This window comes from Carassius gibelio, chromosome A4 (assembly GCF_023724105.1).
Source record: "Carassius gibelio isolate Cgi1373 ecotype wild population from Czech Republic chromosome A4, carGib1.2-hapl.c, whole genome shotgun sequence".
NCBI lineage: Eukaryota > Metazoa > Chordata > Actinopteri > Cypriniformes > Cyprinidae > Carassius > Carassius gibelio.
In genome coordinates this window covers 10,743,591-10,766,102 of record NC_068374.1, presented here as the reverse complement: position 1 = coordinate 10,766,102, position 22,512 = coordinate 10,743,591, and the positions used below count along the sequence as shown (strand labels likewise).

Genomic DNA, 22,512 nt, shown 5'->3' with positions numbered 1-22,512 from the left:
GTAGTTCCTAGGATAGCAAAGTCCACTAAAGGAGGTAGAGCTTTCTCACATTTGGCTCCCAAACTCTGGAATAGCCTTCCTGATAATGTTCGGGGTTCAGACACACTCTCTCTGTTTAAATCTAGATTAAAAACACATCTCTTTCGCCAAGCATTCGAATAATGTATCTTTTTAATTGTGAGTGTAGTTGCATCTGATCAAAGGTGCATTTTTATTCATTACCTTAGGTTAAACTAATCTTACTTTGATGGATCAGCAGCTATGCTAATGATGTCTGTATTTTGTTTCTATGTTTCGCCACGGGAGGATTTACCCAAACTCCAGTCTGGATCCAGAACAGCTGAGAAGAGATGATGCTGACCCTCAGAGGACCTCAGATGATGCTAACCCTGAATCAACAAACAGAACTAACAATTATTGCTAAATGTGTGACTGCATCATATAATAACTTAATTAATAATATTGATAGTTCATCGTCTAGCTGACTACGTCTTGTATTATTATTATTATTTTTTCTAAAATCCTGTCAAATGTGCACAAACTACTAGCTACTACTAAATATTGTAGAAACATAATTTTCTGTAAAGTTGCTTTGTAACGATTTATTTTGTAAAAAGCGCTATACAAATAAACTTGAATTGAATTGAATTTTACCAGTTAAAGGGGGGGGGGGGGGGGGGGGTGAAATGCTATTTCATGCATACTGAGTTTTTTACACTGTTAAAGAGTCGGATTCCCATGCTAAACATTGTTCCAAAAATACTCCTTCCGGTTTGTCACAAGTTTCGGAAAGTTTTTTTCGAGTATGGGTCTGTGTGATGTTAAATGGAGCGGAATTTCCTTATATGGGTCCCGAGGGCACTTCTGCCGAAAGAGCGCGCGCTCCCGTATAGCAGAGCACAGACATTCACTGATCAGAGCGAGAGCGTCGCGAAATGTCACAAAAGAAGTGTGTTTTTGGTTGCGAGGGCAAGACAACCTTGCACAGTTTACCAAAAAAAAAAAAAAAAAAAAACGCATTTAGGGACCAGTGGATGGAGTTTATTTTTACAGAGCATCAACGGAGTTGTGCAAGTGTTTTTGTTTGTTCCCTGCATTTCGAAGATGCTTGTTTTACAAACAAGGCCCAGTTTGACGCCGGATTTGCACATCGTTTATTTCTTAAGGATAATGCAGTCCCAACTAAAAAGGTCACGATCGTGTGTTGGAACCACATGCGGTGAGTAAAACGGCTTCAAATATCTCTGTGTTGTTAACTTAGCTATCGGCGCGTAAGCACATCAAGTAAACAACATGCGATGTTGGCATCAAACTGCACTTTCCACATGTAACGCTACAGCTTAAAAAAAAAAAAAGACGACATATAGTGGAACTTAGTCATTTTCCAAAACCGCTAAGCAAATATATACAGTTTCAGTACGTACCACATAGAGACGTCCTGCTGTAGTCATTGCTGATGCTGCTCTTGTTATATTTCAGCCTCTGGATCTGATTCTGGATCATAAATAATTTGTTTTGGATGTTTTTTTTCCTCACGGTAATGTCACAGCTTCCAAACGCTCTCAACGCAAAAGCCTACTCGCGCTCGTGATTCTTTAGCTCCGCCCACACGTCACACCTCCAGCGGCTCGTGTTTTTCTTGGAAAAATCGGTACAGACTATCTTTCTCTTATGAATATAATAAAACTAAAGCCTTTTTGGAGTTATGAAGGATGCAGTACTACTCTATAGGTACTCAAGATTAACAGGATATTGAGTGAAAACGAGCATTTCACCCCCCCCCCCTTTAAATTTGCCCCTTTTTTCAGATTCATTTCAGAGCACCATTAAAGAAGGTCTTAGGCTACAGTTATTTCCCCTTGCTGAATTGACATGCCTTGGTGTTTTCCAGTTTCCTCTTCATGCCATTAAAGATTCTGTAATGTTGCTGGCTGAAAACATATAGAATAATGTTAATGTTCTCATGTGTCACACAACACGACAGTATCAATAATTCTGTGTAACATCTGAATGGATGAAGCGGTTTATCACTTTACATTGTTGCGCAAACTCAGCGTTGTGCATGAGACTCTGCTCTTGCATGCAGCTGGCGGATGCAGTGCGCAGCGCTGCTTCACACTTTTTTGCAGTTTGGTGTAATTTAGAAACGGTGCCTAAAGTGTGGGAGAATTCCCTCGCTTCGGCGATCAGCTCTCACTCAACCGGACCAGAAATGTCCTGGTGCTCCTGATGGCATTTGAGCGGAGTTCTCTCGCTGCAGCGGACACACGCACTCAGCAGATGATGGGCGGGGAAATGTGAGATGACAGAACTGATAATGCTCCAATTAAAACAAAGAATCACTAGTTTAACAACTGTATGGTACATTAAGGGAACGATTCATGATAGTAAATTACATATTTTGCGAACCACCAAAACAAGTGGGTATACATAATAACCCCGACCACACCAGTGGTATGATAGAAGACGGCCTTAGTGTGTATGTGATCGTGTTCAGGCCACATGACTGAGCACACTAATTAACACTAGAGGTTCAATATTAGTCTTAATTCCAAGCAAGTGCGAGCAGCAATTAAAAATATTAATGCAACCCTGGGTTTTTTTCTTTTCTTCTGGTAATTTGCATGTCATCGTAGCCACTTATGTCCCAAAATCGAAGCACGAGCACATGTAAACACCACATCGGATTAGATAACATCTCATGAGGTCAACCGAATCTTTAAATCTGGATGAAGGAATAAAATACATGTAAACGTGGCTATTTTTTTCAGGTTCTTATAACCCTATGTATAGAAGCCATAGAGCGATAAATGCGTGCTTTTGAAGCTGCGTGCATCTGAATCACTCAAACAGTTAATATGACATCAACCTTAGAAATAAACACCAGTGACATTGATATTTCGCCGCTAAATACAGCAAACCCCCATTGAAACGCTTACACAAGAATGCTGGTCTCGTTTAACCCTGTTCTGATGGCCTTCTCGGCGTGTCCTTAGAGCGAATGCATGCGCAAGCTGCGTATTGCTCCAGGTGTATGAACACAGATGTATAAATGCTGCTGCAAATATGCTTAATATTCGTTCCTGCAACCGATGCAAAACCATGTTTACCACCAGGGAACATACACAGTGATATGGATTAAAAAGCATTCACTTATCTTAGATGTGGATTTCAGATGTTCTGAAACAAACTGCAACAGTTTGATTTGCAAGAACCGATGCATCAGTTTGATTTGCAAGCAGCGATGCGATCAGTTAATTACAAGCAGCAATACGATGGAAGAGACACTGAATAATGGGAATTTAAATAGACCGCAGGTGATAGGTGTCAAGACTGGATTGGTACACGTCAGGAACAGCTGACTGTCAGCTGATGCAAGCGTGACTAACATGGCCTGACTGAACTAACGCAATGCTCTATTTCATTTATTAACACATTCAAGGAAGGCTTTACGACCAAGTAGAATCCTCTGCTGCCCAGTCATATCCGCTTCACAACTAGCGGGATTCGCACTGCCTGCTATTCCCTTCACCATCACCATTTTGATTTTGGCATATCAGTTTGGGTGAATGCAAACAATGTGATTATGAGCTCCCCATCCAGCTAGGCAAGAAAACATGCAATCTACCTGAGGGATGATTATTTCACTATTTCACAGGCCAGTGGTTTGTGTGTAATGTGTGTGACATTTTTGGTATGACATTAAAACTCCCTTTAGAATAATCGTACATAAATATGTTAAGCAAACAAATTTTATATATATATATATATATATATATATATATATATATATATATATATATATATATACTGTATATATATACTATATATATATATATATATATATATATATATATACTGTATATAATCATGCTCAAACACATGACACACGGCAACAACAAACGTTTACTCAAAACTCACTTAAAACCACCAACAAATGTTTGTAATAACTTCCTTTTGCGATCACATGTGAAATTTGGTTGTTTACTGTTGTTAAAATATGCTATTTATAGCCTTTCATATCGCTGCACAAATTAGCAATTCATATGTACTTATTCTTTATGGTTTTCAAAATGCCTCAAATCTCAAGCAAATCACATACAAAGCATATCCTTTTTTAATCGTGTGTTTATTATCTTTGGTCTTTGTGTAAAAGTGTTTATCTGTGTTTGTTACGGTCAGATATGTATGAGGAAGAACACAGGAAATGCATCACAGGATGACGGGGCGGTATGTGTTGTACAATATGATTGCCATTTTTACATTTAATCACAACGCGAACACGTGAGTGTATCACACAGAGAGCCCAGGGCCCCACTGCTTCATCAGATGGCGTAAATCAGTGGAAAATGAATATAAATTATAATTTTGTCTGAAGAACTATGTTAACACAAATAAACCGCTGCTGACGTGATTGAATATTAATGTGTGGTGAACTTTTGTTCAAAATTTGACATAATACGTATTTATTATTTTGCATCCTGACAAAAATTACTAAATTAATGTTACTGCAACAATGTTTTACCAAAACAGTGGTCAAATATCAAAGCCAGAGTCTTTAATCTTTCTACTGATTGCACAGATTGTCCAGAGTTTGAAATTTAGCGTGCTGGATTAAATGCAAAAGAGCTGCTCCTCACCACCCCCTTTTTCCAGAATAGAGCTGCATCATTACAGCTCAGACCTGCTAAAAATGTTTGGTTCTGATTATCATGTTTATTGCGCTGAAATCATGTGTTTTAAACCTAAGTTACTAAACTAAGTTTTCTTTCACACAGATGTTTACATTAAAAACATATGAGTTACAAAAACAGTTGATTATGTCTGTAAAGGTTTATTAATTATATTTATTAATTATATATTAATTATACACTTAATAAACTGAAATAGTTTTAAAATGAGTTGTTATTGTATAATTATTCTAAAATGTTACCAATAAAGTCTAATTACACTGTATTCAGCACAGGTGTGTACTGAATATTACAAACTATATAAACTTATGAATTCACATTAATATAGCTGTGTGCTTTGTCCTTTACACAGGCTATGTGGATGTAATCTCACTGCTCAGTCCTGTGAAAGTTTGTCTTCAGCTATACAATCTTCAAATTCCCATCTAAATGTGCTGGAGCTGAGTAACAATGATCTACAGGATTCAGGAGTGAAGCTGCTTTCTGAAGGTCTGAAGAGTACAAACTCTAAGCTGGAGATGCTGAGGTTTGAGATTCAAATACTTGATTACTTTTTTTGCAAGTTAATTATAAAAAACACTGTTAAAATGTATTTTACATAGTTACCATGTTATTCTTGTTCAGATTGTCCTTATGTAGTCTCACTGCTCAGTCTTGTGAGAGTTTGTCATCAGTTTTACAATCATCAAGCACCTTTCTGAGAGAGCTGGACCTGAGTAACAACGATCTGCAGGATTCTGGAGTGAAGCTTCTTTCTGATGGACTGAAGAGTCCAAGCTCTAAGCTGGAGATACTGAGGTAATGGTTTCCATAAAATAATTAACAAAATGCTACCACAATAAATGGCTGTTAAATCTTGTCAACAAATTTTGCATCTGCTCTCAAATTTATACAGGCATTTATTCAAATTTATACAGATGTCTGTAGTATGTATGGTCTGTTATGTATGGTCTGTCATGAGATTCTGATGGTATGATAACCTGTTACGATCGGGGACCCAGGGAAACACAGGAGACGAGAGATCCAAATGCAGTGTGAGTTTAATGGGTAATCCAAATTCAAAATCCAACAAGCAGAGGGTCAAAACCAAAAATCCATCCAAAATAAACAGGCAAAGGAACAGGAATAGGAACTAGAAACTAGGAATGCGAGGAAACTGGGTGACGGAAAGTAAGGACTCCATGAAAACAAACAGAAACAGACCGGTTAATATAAGCAGGGTAATGACTATCAAGTGTAGACACGTGAGTGCAATTAACAGGAGTGCAATTACTGTGATGAAGGGACAAGGCTTTGTGGGAATTGTAGTGCCTGCGGTGAGGTGCCTATGGGGAAGTGAGACCACAAGTGGAGACCCATGGAAACAGAGACCAGACACCGTTACATTACCCCCTCCTCCACGGAGCAGCTACCAGATGCTCCACCCAGACAGACCAAGGACACAGAGATCAGGAGGGAGGTGGAGCGGCGGAGGACCAGGGGGAGGAACGGCGGGCCAGGTAATATAGGGAAACGGAGACAAGAAGTGCAAGAAACAAAAACAAGGAAACCAGGAGGGAGGTGGACCGGAGGAGGGACAGGTCCATAGAGGGAAACAGAGAGAAAAAAAAAATTAAACAAGACAACAAAACACAAGTCCAGGAGGGAACAGAAAGTTCAGTGGCCCAGGGCCGAACTGACAGGGCAGGAATCCAGAGTGGAGCAAGGTGGAATTGGAGCCATGACCACCACATCCATGCGGTCGAGACAGAAGCCCACCCGGGCGGCGCAGAAGACCACCACAGTGGGATCGAAGACACAGGAGAGCAAGTCTGATTAGGCAAGTCTGAAATAGAGAACATGAACAAGTTAAGGGTGGCCTCCGTGGCCACGACAGGATCAGTTGAGTGCTCAGAGAGTTCGGCTGAGACGTGACGAGGCTCTGGAAGTTCCGCAGAGATGAGGAGAGGCTCTGGTAGTTCAGCCGAGACGTGGAGAGGCTCTGGTAGTTCAGCCGAAACGTGGAGAGGCTCTGGTAGTTCTGCAGAGACGTGGAGAGGCTCTGGTAGTTCTGCAGAGACGTGGAGAGGCTCTGTTAGTTCCGTGGTTTTTAGACTGGATTCAGGAAGATCAGATCAATGGTGACTTGACTCTGCTCATGTCAAATCAAGTCACCTTACACATACATTGCGTCAAAGCAACTGAACAACATTCATTAGGAAAACAGTGTGTCAATAATGCAAAATGATAGTTAAAGGCAGTTCATCATTGAATTCAGTGATTTCATTTCTGTACAGTTAAATAGTGTACATTGCGTCAAAGCAACTGAACAACATTCATTAGGAAAACAGTGTCAATAATGCAAAATGATAGTTAAAGGCAGTTCATCATTGAATTCAGTGATTTCATTTCTGTACAGTTAAATAGTGTCTGTGCATTTATTTGCAATCAAGTCAACGATATCGCTGTAGATGAAGTGACCCCAACTAAGCAAGCCAGAGGCGACAGCTGCAAGGAACCGAAACTCCCATCGTTGACAGAATGGAGAAAAAAAAAAACCTTGGGAGAAACCAGGCTCAGTTGGGGGGGGGGGCAGTTCTCCTCTGACCAGACGAAACCAGTAGTTTTATTCCAGGTTGCAGCAAACTCAGATTGTGCAGAAGAATCATCTGTTTCCTGTGGTCTTGTCCTGGTGGCCGTCTGAGACAAGGTCTTTACAGGGGTTCTGTATCTGGGGCTCTAGTTTTCCTGGTCTCTGTTGTCTTTCTAGGTGCTGATTCACCATCTAGTCTGGATACGTACTGGATCCGGGTGACTGCAGTGACCCTCTGATCTGGATACAGACTAGATCTGGTGGCTACGGTGACCTCGGAATAAGACTGAAACAGACTAATATTAGCGTAGATGCCATTCTTCTAATGATGTAGCAAGTACATAGGGTGTTATGGGAAGTGTTTCCGGTTTACCTAATTAATGTAGCCTAAAAATAATTTAACGGATTTGGATATTAAAAGCATATTAGTATGTTATGTGTAAGCCAGGTTAAAGAGATGGGTCTTTAAACTAGATTTAAACTGCAAGAGTGTGTCTGCCTCCCGAACAATGTTAGGTAGGTTATTCCAGAGTTTAGGTGCCAAATAGGAAAAGGATCTGCCGCCCGCAGTTGATTTTGATATTCTAGGTATTATCAAATTGCCTGAGTTTTGAGAACGTAGCGGATGTAGAGGATTATAATGTTAAAGGAGCTCATTCAATTGCTAAACCATTACGGGCTTTATAAGTAATAAGCAATATCTTAAAATCTATCCGATGTTTGAGAGGGAGCCAGTGTAGTGTTGACAGGACCGGGCTAATATGGTCATACTTCCTGGTTCTAGTAAGGACTCTTGCTGCTGCATTTTGGACTAGCTGTAGTTTGTTTACTAAGCGTGCAGAACAACCACCCAATAAAGCTTTACAATAATCTAACCTTGAGGTCATAAATGCATGGATTAGCATTTCTGCATTTGACATTGAGAGCATAGGCCGTAATTTAGATATAGTTTTGAGATGGAAAAATGCAGTTTTACAAATGCTAGAAACGTGGCTTTCTAAGGATAGATTGCTATCAAATAGCACACCTAGGTTCCTAACTGATGATGAAGAATTGACAGAGCAGCCATCAAGTCTTAGACAGTTTTCTAGGTTATTACAAGCAGAGTTTTTAGGTCCTATAATTAACACCTGTTTTTTCAGAATTTAGCAGTAAGAAATTACTCGTCATCCAGTTTTTTTATATCGACTATGCATTCCATTAGTTTTTCAAATTGGTGTTTCACCAGGCCGCAAAGAAATATATAGCTGATTATCATCAGCATAACAGTAAAAGCTAGCACCATGTTTCCTGATGATATCTCCCAAGGGTAACATATAAAGCATGAAGAGTAGCGGCCCTAGTACTGAGCATTGAGGTACTCCATACTGCACTTGTGATCGATATGATACATCTTCATTCACTGCTACGAACTGATCATATAAGTACAATTTAACCATTTAGGCGCCAGAGGTTTTCTCATAAAATGTTCGATTTTGACCTCTTAATTTCATAAGGCTATATCTTAAAATTGATAAAAGATAGAGACTTTCTGTCAATTATAAAAATATTAAGGATGACCCAATGTTTATGTAGGGATTACAATTTCCCATCTAATTTGCATATTATGACGTCATATGAGGTAGCCATGTTGAATTATAGAATTTTCATGAAAAGTCAAATGTTTAAATGATAAAATGCAGCACTTCTTTCCCCCAAAATGTCCCTAACCTTCTGTATGCTATATTGCACGATACTGAATGCTCAGGTTAATAGTAAGTAGTAAACAAACTGTGTAAATCATTACTAATAAATGGTAGAAACAAACCGAATGCATGTAGTGGTTGGTCTTTTGCTGTAGAGATTTTCAATTTACTACATACAGCAGGCACTCTGATTCCATGTGTGGGGCACATATATATCATTCGTATGACACACAAACACAAGTAGACAAGACCTGTTTAGTTCAAAAGCTGTGCCCCGTGTCACATCGCCTCTGCTCCTGCTACGAGCAGCGCGGCCAGATCTGCCTCGCGCACGCACCGAGTGTGCACAGCTCGGACTACTGTCAGTGTCATTGCAACTCCCCACCTTGCCTCCTAACTGTCCAATGAATACTTCGACCTCGTCTAACATACCCAGTGGTATTAGACAAAGTCTCCACTACAGTACTGTGCTAATAATGCTAATAATAATAATAATAATAATAATCTAATGCCAATACTCGCTGACGTTGACAATATTGGTCTGATAAAATGCCCCACTCTCACACTAGCTCCGCTTTTGTTCACACTGATTCAATGCGCTCTAGCTCGACGATTTTGTATAGAAGCATGATGTTTTTTTGAGTCAGAGGTGAAGTATTACATGTCTGCTATCTGGTGCAGGGGAGGTCGCATGAAATTTAACACCCTATTTGACAAAACGGCTGTTTTATTCAGTGCCGCATCTTGTTGAGTAAACTCGACCGTGGCGCCAAGAGGATTAAACCATGCTAATGCACTGCCATTAATGCCAACAAAGTGTTCAAGTCTGTGCAAAAGAATGTCGTGGTCAATTGTGTCAAACGCAGCACTAAGATCCAATAATTACTTATAACTAATAGAGAGATACACCCATGATCAGATGATAAAAGCAGATCATTTGTAACTCTAAGGAGAGCAGTCTCAGTACTATGATACGGTCTAAATCCTGACTGGAAATCCTCACATATACCATTTTTCTCTAAGAAGGAATATAATTGTGAGGATACCACCTTTTCTAGTATCTTGGACAGAAAAGGGAGATTCGAGATTGGTCTATAATTAACTAGTTCTTTGGGGTCAAGTTGTGGTTTTTTGATGAGAGGCTTAATAACAGCCAGTTTGAAGGTTTTGGGGACATATCCTAATGACAATGAGGAATTAATAATAGTCAGAAGAGGATCTATGACTACTGGAAGCACCTCTTTTAGGAGCTTAGATGGTATAGGGTCTAACATACATGTTGGTTTAGATGATTTAACAAGTTTATACAATTCTTCCTCTCCTATAGTAGAGAATGAGTGGAACTGTTCCTCAGGGGGTCTATAGTGCACTGTCTGATGCGATACTGTAGCTGACGGCTGAATGGTTGCAATTTTATCTCTAATAGTATCGATTTTAGAAGTAAAGTAGTTCATAAAGTCATTACTGCTGTGGTGTAGGGAAATGTCAACACTTGTTGAGGCTTTATTTTTCGTTAATTTAGCCACTGTATTGAATAAATACCTGGGGTTATGTTTGTTTTCTTCTAAAAAAAAAAAAGGAAAGTAGTCGAATCTAGCGGTTTTTAATGCTTTTCTGTAGGATAGGTTACTTTCCCGCCAAGCAATACAAAATAACTCTAGTTCTGTTTTCCTCCAGCTGCGCTCCATTTTTCAGGCTGCTCTCTTTAGGGTGCGAGTATGCTCATTATACCATGGCGTCAAACTGTTTTCCTTAACCTTTCCTTGTAACAAGAAGTAGAATTTACAATTTTGGCTATATGAAGTTTGCACAAAACTAAATAATGATCTGAGATATCATCACTTGGCTGCATAATTTCAACACTATCAACATCAATTCCATGTGACAGTATTAAATCTAGATTATGATTTCGACAATGAGTAGGTCCTGAAACATGTTGTCTAACACCAATAGAGTTCAGAATGTCTATAAATGCTGATCCCAATGCATCTTTTTCATTATCAACATGGATATTAAAATCACCAACTATTTATCTGCAGCCAGAACTAACTCAGATGTAAAATCACCAAACTCTTTAATAAAGTATGGTGCCCTGGTGGCCTGTATACAGTAGCCAATTCAAACATAACAGGGGATTTACTATTACTTCAAACAAGTTATACTTGAAGCCTGCCCTGCTGAGAATTAGCTAACCTCTGTGACGCGAGGCAGTAGCAGACGGTCGGTTTAGCCAGTCTGTCTGCTTCCAGTTAGTCAAGTATAAACACTAAGACTATTTGCCATATTTCTAGAGAGAAGAGTTGCGCCACCCCAGGAGGGATGAAGACCATCTCTTTTCAACAGGTCAGGTCTGCCCCAAAAGCTCGTCCAATTGTCTATGAAACCTATGTTATTCTGTGGGCACCACTTAGACATCCAGCCATTGAGTGATGACAATCTGCTATGCATCTCATCACCATGGTAAGCAGGGAGGAGACCAGAGCATATTACAGTGTCTGACATCGTGCTTGCAAGTTCACACACCTCTTTAATGTTATTTTTAGTGATCTCCGATTGGCGAAGTCGAACATCATTAGTGCCAGCATGAAAAACAGTCTTACTGTATTTACGTTTCGCGTTAGCCAGCACTTTTAAATTTGCCAAGATGTCGGGTGCTCTGGCTCCCGGTAAACATTTGACTATGATGGCTGGTGTCTCTATATTCACGTTCCGTACAATAGAATCACCAATAACTAGAACACTTTTATCAGGTTTCTCAGTGGGTGCATCACTGAGTGGGGAGAACCTGTTTAATGTTTTGATCGGAACAGAAGAGCGGTGTTTTGACCGACGACTACGCTGCCTCACTGTCACCCAGTTGCCCTGCTGAAGGGGCTCTGCCGGAACCGGAAAATGTACAGGAATCCCTGAACTTGATGCATCCAAAGCATTATCTAGAGCCCTAACATTCTTACTGTCCTCAATTAAAGTTTAGATGCGTGTCTCTAATTCTGAAATCTTCTCTGTCAGCCTAAATAATTCCCTGCATTTATCACATGTGAATCCCTCATCTGCAACAGAGATAGATAAACTGTACATGTGGCAAGAGATGCAAATAACAATAGCAGGAGAAGCCATTACTCCCCGTGCTTGATGAAATATTCTTAATGCAGTTATTTCATGAACTTGTGAAAAACTGCAGCGAGAGAGAGGAGAGGAGAAAAGAAAGATCAATGGTGACTTGACTCTGCTCATGAAGATCATTGGTGACCTGACTCTGCTCATGAAGATCATTGGTGACCTGACTCTGCTCATGAAGATCAATGGTGACTTGCCTTTGCCCATGAAGATAGTCGGTGACTTGACTTTGCCCATGAAGAACACTGGTGACTTGACTTTGCCTATGAAGATTACCGGTGACTTGACTTTGTCCTTGAAGATCACCGGTGACTTGACTCCTGAAGTTGAACTGTGGTAGTGCTTGACTCTGGAGTGTCAATGGTGACTTGACCTGACACTGGAGTGTCAACGGTGACTTGACCTGACACTGGAGGGTCAACGGGAACCTGACTCAACTCTGGAGGGTCAACGGGAACCTGACATGACTCTGGAGGGTCAACGGGAACCTGACTCGACTCTGGAGGGTCAACTGTGGCTGTCATCTTGTGCAGATGCGCTGACAAGCGGCCATCTTGTGCCATGACTCTGGACCGGCGGCCAACTTGTGCTGTGGCGCTGGGCTGGCAGACACCTTGTGCTGTGGCGCCAGGCTTGCGGCCATCTTGTGCTGTGGAGCTGGGCTTGCGGCCATCTTGTGCTGTGGAGCTGGGCTTGTGGCCATCTTGTGCTGTGGCGCTGTGCTGGCGGCCACCTTGTGCCGTGGCCCTGGGCTGGCAGCCACCTTGTGCCGTGGTGCTGGGCAGGTGGCCATCTTGCGCCATGACGCTGCACTGGCTACCACCTTGTGCTGTGGCGTTGGGCTGGCAGCCATCTTGTGCTGTGGCGCTGGGCCGGCGGTCCTCCTGTTTGTAGACCCCGGTCTAGAATCGGCCATCCCACCGGGAGAGACAGGTGTGGCTGGGTCATCCCACGGAGGCTGATGTTGTAGGTAGAACATGAATTCCCAGAAATCAAAAGCGTCCAATTGATCCATTTCCTTTCTTGGCACCGGGTCATCCAGACCGGTGTTGAAAATGTCTTTTAGGGCCGCATCATTATATCCCATACCATCCGCCAGGGTCCAGAACACATATGCCATACCACCCACCTCATTCCCCTCTTGGCGGAGGGTGGTTAATTTGATGAATTTTAAAACCAAAAATCCATCCAAAACAAGCAAACAAACAGGGAAAGGAACAGGAATAGGAACTAGAAACTAGGAGCGTGAGGAAACTGGGTGACGGAAAGTAAGGACTCCATGAAAAAAAACAGAAACAGACCGATTAATATAGGCAGGGTAATGACTATCAAGTAAAGACACCTGATTGCAATTAACAGGAGTGCAATTACTGTGATGAAGGGCCATGGCTTTGTGGGAATTGTAGTGCCTGCGGTGAGGTGCCTATGGGGAAGTGAGACCACCAGTGGAGAACCAGGGAAACAGAGACCAGACACCGTGACATAACCTTAGATAAAAATATCACAGTATCACTGTATTGCGATTACAGCTCTAAAATATATTATTTTTAAATGTCTGGCTAAAAAACAAACCTTTTTCCCCACTGAACACAATACATTTTATTTTTAGGAAACAGAGAACATTTTGAAGCCGTAAACATGTCAGGCTAAACGATTTAAATAAACAATTGAATTATTCTTAAATTAAGTGCAGTCGCTTCAGTGAGCCTAACCCTGCAGCTCAATAAACATAAATCAAAACAATTTCTGTAAAAATTAATTAAAAAGTGGATGAATGAAAAATGCAGTCATTAAACCTGCAGCTCAAAATGTTTTTGAAGACATGCTCACTTTCTACACATTCCTCTTTCAGTCCAAGATATGATGCAGAAATGCTCACCTTTCCTGGATTAAGTTTGGAGTGGGGAGGTACAAGGATTTGTGCACATTCACATAAGGACATAGAGAGTGCAAGTGTGCCACACACACACACACAAACACAGTCTTTCTCCGTACACTCAAACAGTGGCAAAGACACCTGAGATCCAGCAGATGGTTTTTTTAATTGTCATGACAATTTTTGGGGGGATTTGAAACCGTGACTTTTCCAAACCATTGTATACCATGCAGTTGTCGTCCCATGCCTAGTCTGTAGATTGAAATGGCCATTAACAGTTACTAAACAAGCTGCAAAACTGCTGCATGTTCTATACATAACTTCTGACAGCACTTCATGAGCTAGCAGCATAGAATCTAGCAGGACACCCTTAGCATCTTAGCTAGTGTCCAAAATTAACACAGCTTTGGCAAGTATATGAAAAGGGTTTTACTTGCCAAATGGCCAAGAACTTATAAATTCGTACAATGCATGGTTTTGAGAATGTGATATTGGTTATTGTAATCATCAGATTTCAAAGGTTATGATGTAATTATAAAAATGTATGATCAAGTACATATGCAATATACAAGTGAGGTGTGACACAGTATGCACTGAAAAACAAGAAACTCAAGTCTCAGAGTGATTCAGTTTGCAGTAAATGCTTTTCCACATGAACTCATCTCTACCAGCGCTGTAAGTTTGGGTCACTTAAACATGGATTTGATAATTAAACATGCTCCAAACACCTTCAAAATATTTATAAACAGTTCTCATTATAAACGTATGAAGCATCACTAACTTTTCAGGTTGTTTATGGTTTTCTAAAATATTAATATTGAATTATTTTATATTTTTATACTTTATGAAATACTAAAAACTCTATTTTTAAAGATTTAAAGCAAATATATTAAGAAATACATAAATATTAGAATTTATAATGTTAATGTAAATATATTTGTAATATTTGTAATTAAGATTTTTATTTTTCAAATATTAACAAACTAGTGTTGTCACGATACCAAAATTATTGTTTCGATACCGAAACCTAGTCAAGAATTGCGATTAGATTGCGATTGCGATACTTTTTTGATACTTTTCCTGAAAAGGGAAAATACACTCTCAAATATCATTGATGTGCTTTATTTTAAAACTGGGACAACATTCTAATCATGTAACACACTAATAAATGAACATATGAACAGCAGATATATTAAACATTTGAACAAAATATGAAATATAAAAAATAAAATAGAGCAATGACATTCAAGGTAAAGAAAGAATAAATTTAGCATTATTATCTCAGTCATCATAAGAAACATAAGAGTAATAAATTTATCTTGATTCTGAACTTTAAGCTGAGCGTTAATTAGCGTCATCTTTATTGAGCGTCATCTTTTTCTTCCAGTCGTAAACCGGCGGCCACAGTATCACTTGTGCTCGCACACGCAGCCTAGTGATAGGCGGGTCGGGTTTTTTCCCAACCAGCGGGTCCCGCTTTTATGAAATTATTTGGCCCGCCCCAGCCCGCAAATAAAGTAACATTTCTTTACCCACCCGGACCCGCGCATCGGGGACATCACGGAAGATACGTTGCTACTAGACTTTCTCGTTCACTGAAGCTCCTCCCTCCACAGCAGCGCCCGAGCTCAGCGCTATTAGCAGCTCATGCGCAGCTCGTGAACAGCTCTGTGAACTGTTTCATCCTGTCAAAGAGTTACTCAAGATGTGACGGAGCATGTGATTTGTTGAATGTAGTGAACCCATACGCCCTTCACTGAATGAGATCGAGTGATCTTCTCATTCGTGAACGAGTGTAATGAACTGATACATCTCGTTCATGAATGAAATGAATGAGTATTGAGAGTGAGGAGTTATCGTCATAGCACAGAGCCCCTTCCCTCGATATCACAGTCTCCGCCATGTTGGCAGGACACCGGTGGTGAAACAGGATTGTTTACATGTGTTGTTAACTCTATAGTGGAGGAGGTTTTTGCAATTCCGCACTGTTTTACCATGCCTGGAAGTTACTGCTACATTAAAAAACTGCTCCAGTACCTCTCACGATACATATGGAAAACATAGGAACAATGGAATAAATTTGTTTTAGGTTACACCAAGCGCAAAACAGCGGTATTTGGAGAAGCTCTCAGGCATCCAAAATATTGACCCATACGAGCTTCCTGCAGCAGCACAGAGACCTGGAACATACATCCACACACACATATGGACATTGGGAATTATCTTGCTTTTGGTGTAAGTTACTAGACAATGCAGGAGTTTAAAAGCCACAAGTCTTTGGAAAGTTACGAGGCTTTCTGCTGTGGCTGGGTCCATCTACAAGTCTCCAGGTGGTGAAAACAGCGTTTTTAATAAACAAAGTTTATTCAAATGCATTTTAGCGTGTTGTAATCACACTTTGCATTTAACTGACAAAGTAACTTTTTGTAACGAGATGTTCAATGTATACCAACGTTTCCAACATGTTTTGATGTAGGCTAAAGCTGTGTATGTTTAGTTGTAATTTGATTTTTAGCCCAATGACACATACTGTACCAGGTTTTTGCGTTGGGGGCTGCAAAGTGGATAAATCAGTTCTGGGTTGGCTAGGGTAGTTAAATGTGTGATTGCAAGATGTAAATGTCCTTGTTAGATTAAAGCCATCAATAGCGTGAATGCAAGGTGACTTACATCGTAAACAAGATAATTCACAATGTCCATATGTGTGCACTGAGGTAAATGGTCCAGGTCTCTGTGCCTCTGCAAGGAGCTCGTATGGGTCGATATTTTGGATGCCTGAGAGCTTCTCCAAATACCACTGTTTTGCGCTTGGTGTGAGCTTGTTCCTGTAAAGTCCCCTTTCTTTCGCCTTATCTTTCTGCATGTGCTTTACTTTCTTCTTTTCTTTCTTGTATTCGTAGATCCGTCTCTATTCCACCTACATAATGCGCAAAAATTAAAGCGCTCTGGAATGTTTAGTCGCGCCTCTGTGAAGTTCTGAAGGCATTGCCCCTGGCAACTGATAGCGTGTCCCACCATCATGGCCGATCGGCTCAGACCCCTCCCAAATCAACACAAATCGACACGTGACTCCTCACTCTCAATACAGGGTCAGTGAGCAAAGCATGTAAATCTCGAGCAGCAATCAGCAGATACAAAGCGCAGTTATAGGTGCTTTTGCAGATATGCTCGTTTTCATATTTAACACACAGAACATAACTCCACGTTTAATCCCCGATTAATGTGAATATTATATATGAACTGTCTGACCAAACAATTAAAATGTTAATTATGGAAGAAAACCTTGTGCTTTGTTCATCTGAACAACTTATTTCAACTATTTAATGCGATTATGCACACATTTTAGTAAAGCCAAATCAGTTTAGTAAAGCCACTAATGTAGACATCTCGCTCTAGTGCTTTTTTGCTGCTTGCGTTAGGAGAAAAACACAGATGTGCATAGGGAGGCACTGGAAGCGTGCGTTGCACACACCAACATGAAATACGCCTCTTACAAATCTGGAACGCAGTCATTATTTGAAGTATCGATACTAATAAATTCAGGAATCGCGACGTTTTTTAATTTCCGAGAATTGTGATACTTTTGAAGTATCGGTGCACCGTGCAACACTAGTACAGACTCACTATTAATTGGTCGCCTAATTTGCTGAAACTCTATGGGTGTTTTCACATATAGTTTGTTTTAAAAGAACCAAACCCAGTTCACTGAATATTTATTAATTTAACAATTAAAACAGAGTCTAGAAAAATGTAAATGTAATTTGGGGGAAAAAAATTTAATGGGCCCCAAGTAAGTTGCACTGATACCTATACTGAGACACAAATTCAATTTCTGAACACACACACACACACACACACACACACAGCTGTAGTTATTGTTGTTGTTCTAAATGTCTCTGTTTTTGTGTTCAGATGGCTGTTTTCTCACACTGGATCCAAACACAGCAAGCACTGATCTCATTCTGTCTGAGGAGTTATCCAGAAATTGTAAAAATTATATTATAAATATTAGACATAGTAATTTGAAGCTAGAAGGGATGCTTTATCCAGCCTGACCAGTCAAATGACTGTTAACTGATGCTGAGCTCTGAGATGTCCTCATATAAGCTCATTAGTATCAATGAGGCTTGTGTGAATAGCATATGTTTCTATACTCCTACCTCCTCAGTGCATTGCTTGCTCTTCTTTAAAATAATATGAACAGATTTTCAGTACACAAACCATTTAAACTATTACTATTATTCCTTATCTGATTTTTAATTTAATTTTTTAATTTTTCTTATTTTAATTTTATTTATTTTTTTCTTGTCAGTTGTACTTGACACTGTCTTGACACCCGATTTGTTACCTCTTGATTTTGTTATGTCACTGGAAAATCAATAAACAAAAAAAAAAAAACATTGACCCAACTGACAAGATCACAATGACAACAAATTGTGCACAATACTTTTTATTGAATTATCAGTTAAATACAAAAAGGATACAACATATAATGTGACATACAGAAAAAACAAACTAAAGTGATGTGGACTGTTGCTGTATGTTTTTTGTAGGTTGTCTGGCTGTATGGTGACAGAGGAAGGATTTTCTTATGTCTCTTCAGTTCTGACTTCACACCCCTCACACTTGAGAGAGCTGGATCTAAGCTATAATCACCCTGGAGATTCAGAAAAACTGGATAAAATCAAGTATGTCCAGCAGGAAAAGGTTTTAGGTTTTATTGTTTCAACTTTTAAGGAATCAAGCAGCTCTCTGAAAAACTGGACAAATTCAAGTATGTTGAGTATGCTAACTGAACAAATTCTAGTATTTCCGAAATTTATGAAGAGATTTAGGTTTTATTGTTGAAATTTTCAGTTTCTCTGGGTATGTCTATATAAATCTACGAGGTCTTAGAGGCTTCAACTATACAACAAATTTAAAGAGCACTAGTCTGAGCAGTAAAATCTTAACTAGACTAGCTCAGACAAAACAAATTAACAACAAAACATTACTTTAACTCTTTTTTGAACTGGCTACAAAACTGGTGTATCAGGATATTTATCGTATTGTGACTTTACTGGTGATACACAGCTTTACTAGCAACCAAGCCATGTACTCTAGCAACTGCACAGCCACACCCTAGCAGCCATGTTCTGTACCTTGGCAACCACATAGCAACCAACCAGAACATGTTATCAACTGTATAGCAACCACCCTAGAAACCACCCTGAGTACCTAAGCAATTGCATAACAACACATTATCAACTGCAAAGCAACCACATCACGTACCTTAGCAACCATATAGCAACTCCCTAGCAACCACCCTTGTACCTTATATAGTAACTGCATAGCAACAGCAATTTGTTCACAGACTGAATGTGACTCTGTGTGTGTTTTCTAGTGTGGATCATGGAGGAGAATCCAGGATTACACCAGGACTAAAGAAATGTATGTCTAAACACACTCTCACTCTCTCTCTCTCTCTCTCTCTCTCTCTCTCTCTCTCTCTCACACACACACACACACACACACACACACACACACAGCTGTAGTTATTGTTGTTGTTCTAAATGTCTCTGTTCTTGTGTTCAGATGCCTGTTTTCTCACACTGGATCCAAACACAGCAAGCACTGATCTCATTCTGTCTGAGGGGAACAGAAAGGTGGCACGTGTGCAAGAGAAACAGCTGTATCCTGATCATCCAGACAGATTTAATAAGTCTCATCAGGTGTTGTGTAGAGAGAGTGTGTGTGAACGCTGTTACTGGGAGATTGAGTGCAGTGGTAAATATAATGTGTGTATATTAGTGTCATATAAGAGAATCAACAGGAAGGGAGATGAGGAGTGTGAGTTTGGATCTAATGATCAGTCCTGGGGTCTGATCTGCACTCCTGACAGATACTCATTCAAACACAATAACATAGAGACTGATCTCTCTGTGAAGCCCACCAGCAGGAGAATAGGAGTGTTTGACAATGATTATATCGGTAGAATAGTTGTGTATGTGGATCACAGAGCAGGAACTCTGTCCTTCTACAGCGTCTCTGAAAACACAATGAGCCTCATCCACACAGTCCAGAACACATTCACTCAGCCGCTCTATCCTGGGTTTGGTTTTTTTTCTTATGGATCATCAGTGAAACTGTGTTGATGAATCAGAAGAGATTGACAAGAGATTCTACCCATAATGCTTTTAGCTGCATGATAAACCAGTAACAGTGAGATGTTAGTCTCTTCATGACAATAATACTGTGGCTGACTTTCTGTCATTGAAATAACAGACAGAATAAATGTGTCAGAAATCCTCTTATAGACAGTAAGATCAGTTTGTGTGTGTCTTCATTTGTGTTTTCATTTTAGTTTGTATTATTTCTATCAAACTTTATTTTCAACTGAAAAGTTCTTCATGGACCATGTTTGTGAAAAGTACATGTAATACATTTTTCTCTGTTTTTTTTTTCTTCATAAATAATAAAACATGGTGAGAAATGAACTTGAGATCAGAATTGAATTGAACTGATGTTTGTATCATGAATATAATCAATTCCTCACAAGAGGAGAGTTTCTGACATTATAAAATAAAACATTCATCATAGCATTTAATAAAATATATTGTAACTACAGAAAAGCTGTACTCAATTATTATGGGATCTCTTTCATCTGTGATTTTATTTACTTTTTATTTACTGTTTTTTTTATTTACCTAAATGTGTAAAAATGTGATAAAATATGTATAATATTTGCTGAGTTGATAACAACAGCAAAAATATGATTGTTTTAATTATTTGTATTATAACAAACCAATCAAGAAATATGTTATGATTATAATATCAACATTGTACTCTTAAATAAAAAGTATGTATGCATGTATTAATATTTATCATATAAGTTTTAATGTAATAAAAAAATTAATACCAGTATAAAAAAACTAATTGCAATAATTATTTTATTATTTTATATTATTTTATATTATTTAATAATAAAATAATGTCATTAAAAAATACCATTGGCCTGAGTAATTTTGACCATTATAGAATTGTGACTTTAAAGATTAGTCATTTAGGTGGTAAAAATACTGTGAAATTAATAATGGCATGGATTTTAGAGCATAACAACTGAAGGTTTATGAAACATTAGCCAATAAAGCATTTTTTTAAACAACGGAACTTAAAGTTGTGAACTAAAATATTATTTCAACCATACAGCATGTGAATAAATAAAATGCATAATTTTCATAACATTTCATTATTCATAAAATACATAACGTTTTTGGTGTTTGGATATGTAGGCTACTTCAACATAATGAGCTCCAAGTTTAAGAATAGTCCTAGACTTCTCTCTCTCTCTTTAACAGCATTAGCTCAATGATATACGTCTTCCTTCCGTTAGAATTTTCCTGCCTTGCTAAATGTTGGGCTCATGATCAATAAGTTCGCCTCAATCTGATTCAGTAAAGTCAAACCACAGACAGTGAAGCCTCGGAGACCCGCGCGCTGTGAGGCGGGAACAGAGGACTCCGCTTGGTCTTAAAGCCTCCCGCAAACATCCACGATCACAAATAACAATGATTTTCGTAAAATAATGATTAATTATTAATTGATGATGTGTTATTATCATTATGGTCTTGTGAAAATAATAATATGGGCTGCGAGAAAATTATGAAGTGTAGTGCAGGCATGTTTCAGCCCAGTAACACGACGTTCCTCAGAGCCAAAACACAGACCGAATTCTGTTCAGCTGGAGGGGGTTGGGTTTTGGATAGTTATGCATGGCTTGTGGGGTCGAGATAAATGTGTGAATTGCTCTTTCATATGGACAGTGTCTTATGAGGCTTTCACTTACTGAACCGGTTTATATAGGACTGTTGTTTTGGTTATATTCACAGTGCTGGCTCTCTCCAACGAGAGAAATGCAACATTCACACATTACATTATTCCTTTTCGTTTAAAAACATTTCAAGCTTTCTGTAGCTATATTTTTAATGTACCTATGTGAGACACCACGATATTATGTTAATTAAAAAATTATCATTATCATTATCATGAAAAATTAAAGTGATGAGACGGCGGCTCCCTGTCATTAATGCACATTAATAATTTTTGCACAAACACTTGAATATGAGCTTCTTATCGCGAGTAAAATTCATGTTAAACATATTTAGCTTGATCAGAAGGTTGACTGCAAGAGTCGAGCGGGATGTTAAGAGTTAGTCTGTTTCTTTTACTGATTATTTTCGAGTTAAAGCATGACTTAAACAGATTCACACTCAATCGCTTTCGCAATAATGCGTTCAAACAAATGTAATCTTACAGTCAGTGTTGGGAAAGTTCACTTCCCAGACAGCACACATACGTTGTGCCGATGTCGAGCCGACCTACAAAATTCCATCGGGACGATATCGCTCAGGGAGCGTTTGCTAATAGGCAAGATGTATCGGCGACGTCGGCCTCTGATCGGAAATGCTCTCCGGCCGATGCTGGGACGATACATCCCGGCCGCTTTGCGTGGACGCGGTTCACCGGCGTTTTGCTCATCGTTACGGACCACCCGCGGCTACCGCCGCTGGTTTATAATAAAACAATACACAC

At 39.4% G+C, this 22,512-nt stretch overlaps 1 protein-coding gene across 1 annotated transcript in view; it reads left to right on the top strand.

Moving 5' to 3' along the window:
- The window catches only part of LOC127969089 (NACHT, LRR and PYD domains-containing protein 3-like), a 35,603-nt gene extending 15,528 nt beyond the window's left edge, over positions 1-20,075 (top strand). The window contains exons 4-8 of the mRNA XM_052570767.1: positions 5,044-5,217; positions 5,316-5,489; positions 18,495-18,638; positions 19,295-19,371; positions 19,516-20,075. Coding sequence (XP_052426727.1) covers positions 5,044-5,217; positions 5,316-5,489; positions 18,495-18,638; positions 19,295-19,371; positions 19,516-20,075 — 1,129 coding nt within the window. The remainder of the gene's footprint in view (positions 1-5,043; positions 5,218-5,315; positions 5,490-18,494; positions 18,639-19,294; positions 19,372-19,515) is intronic.
- Positions 20,076-22,512: the final 2,437 nt, after the last annotated feature.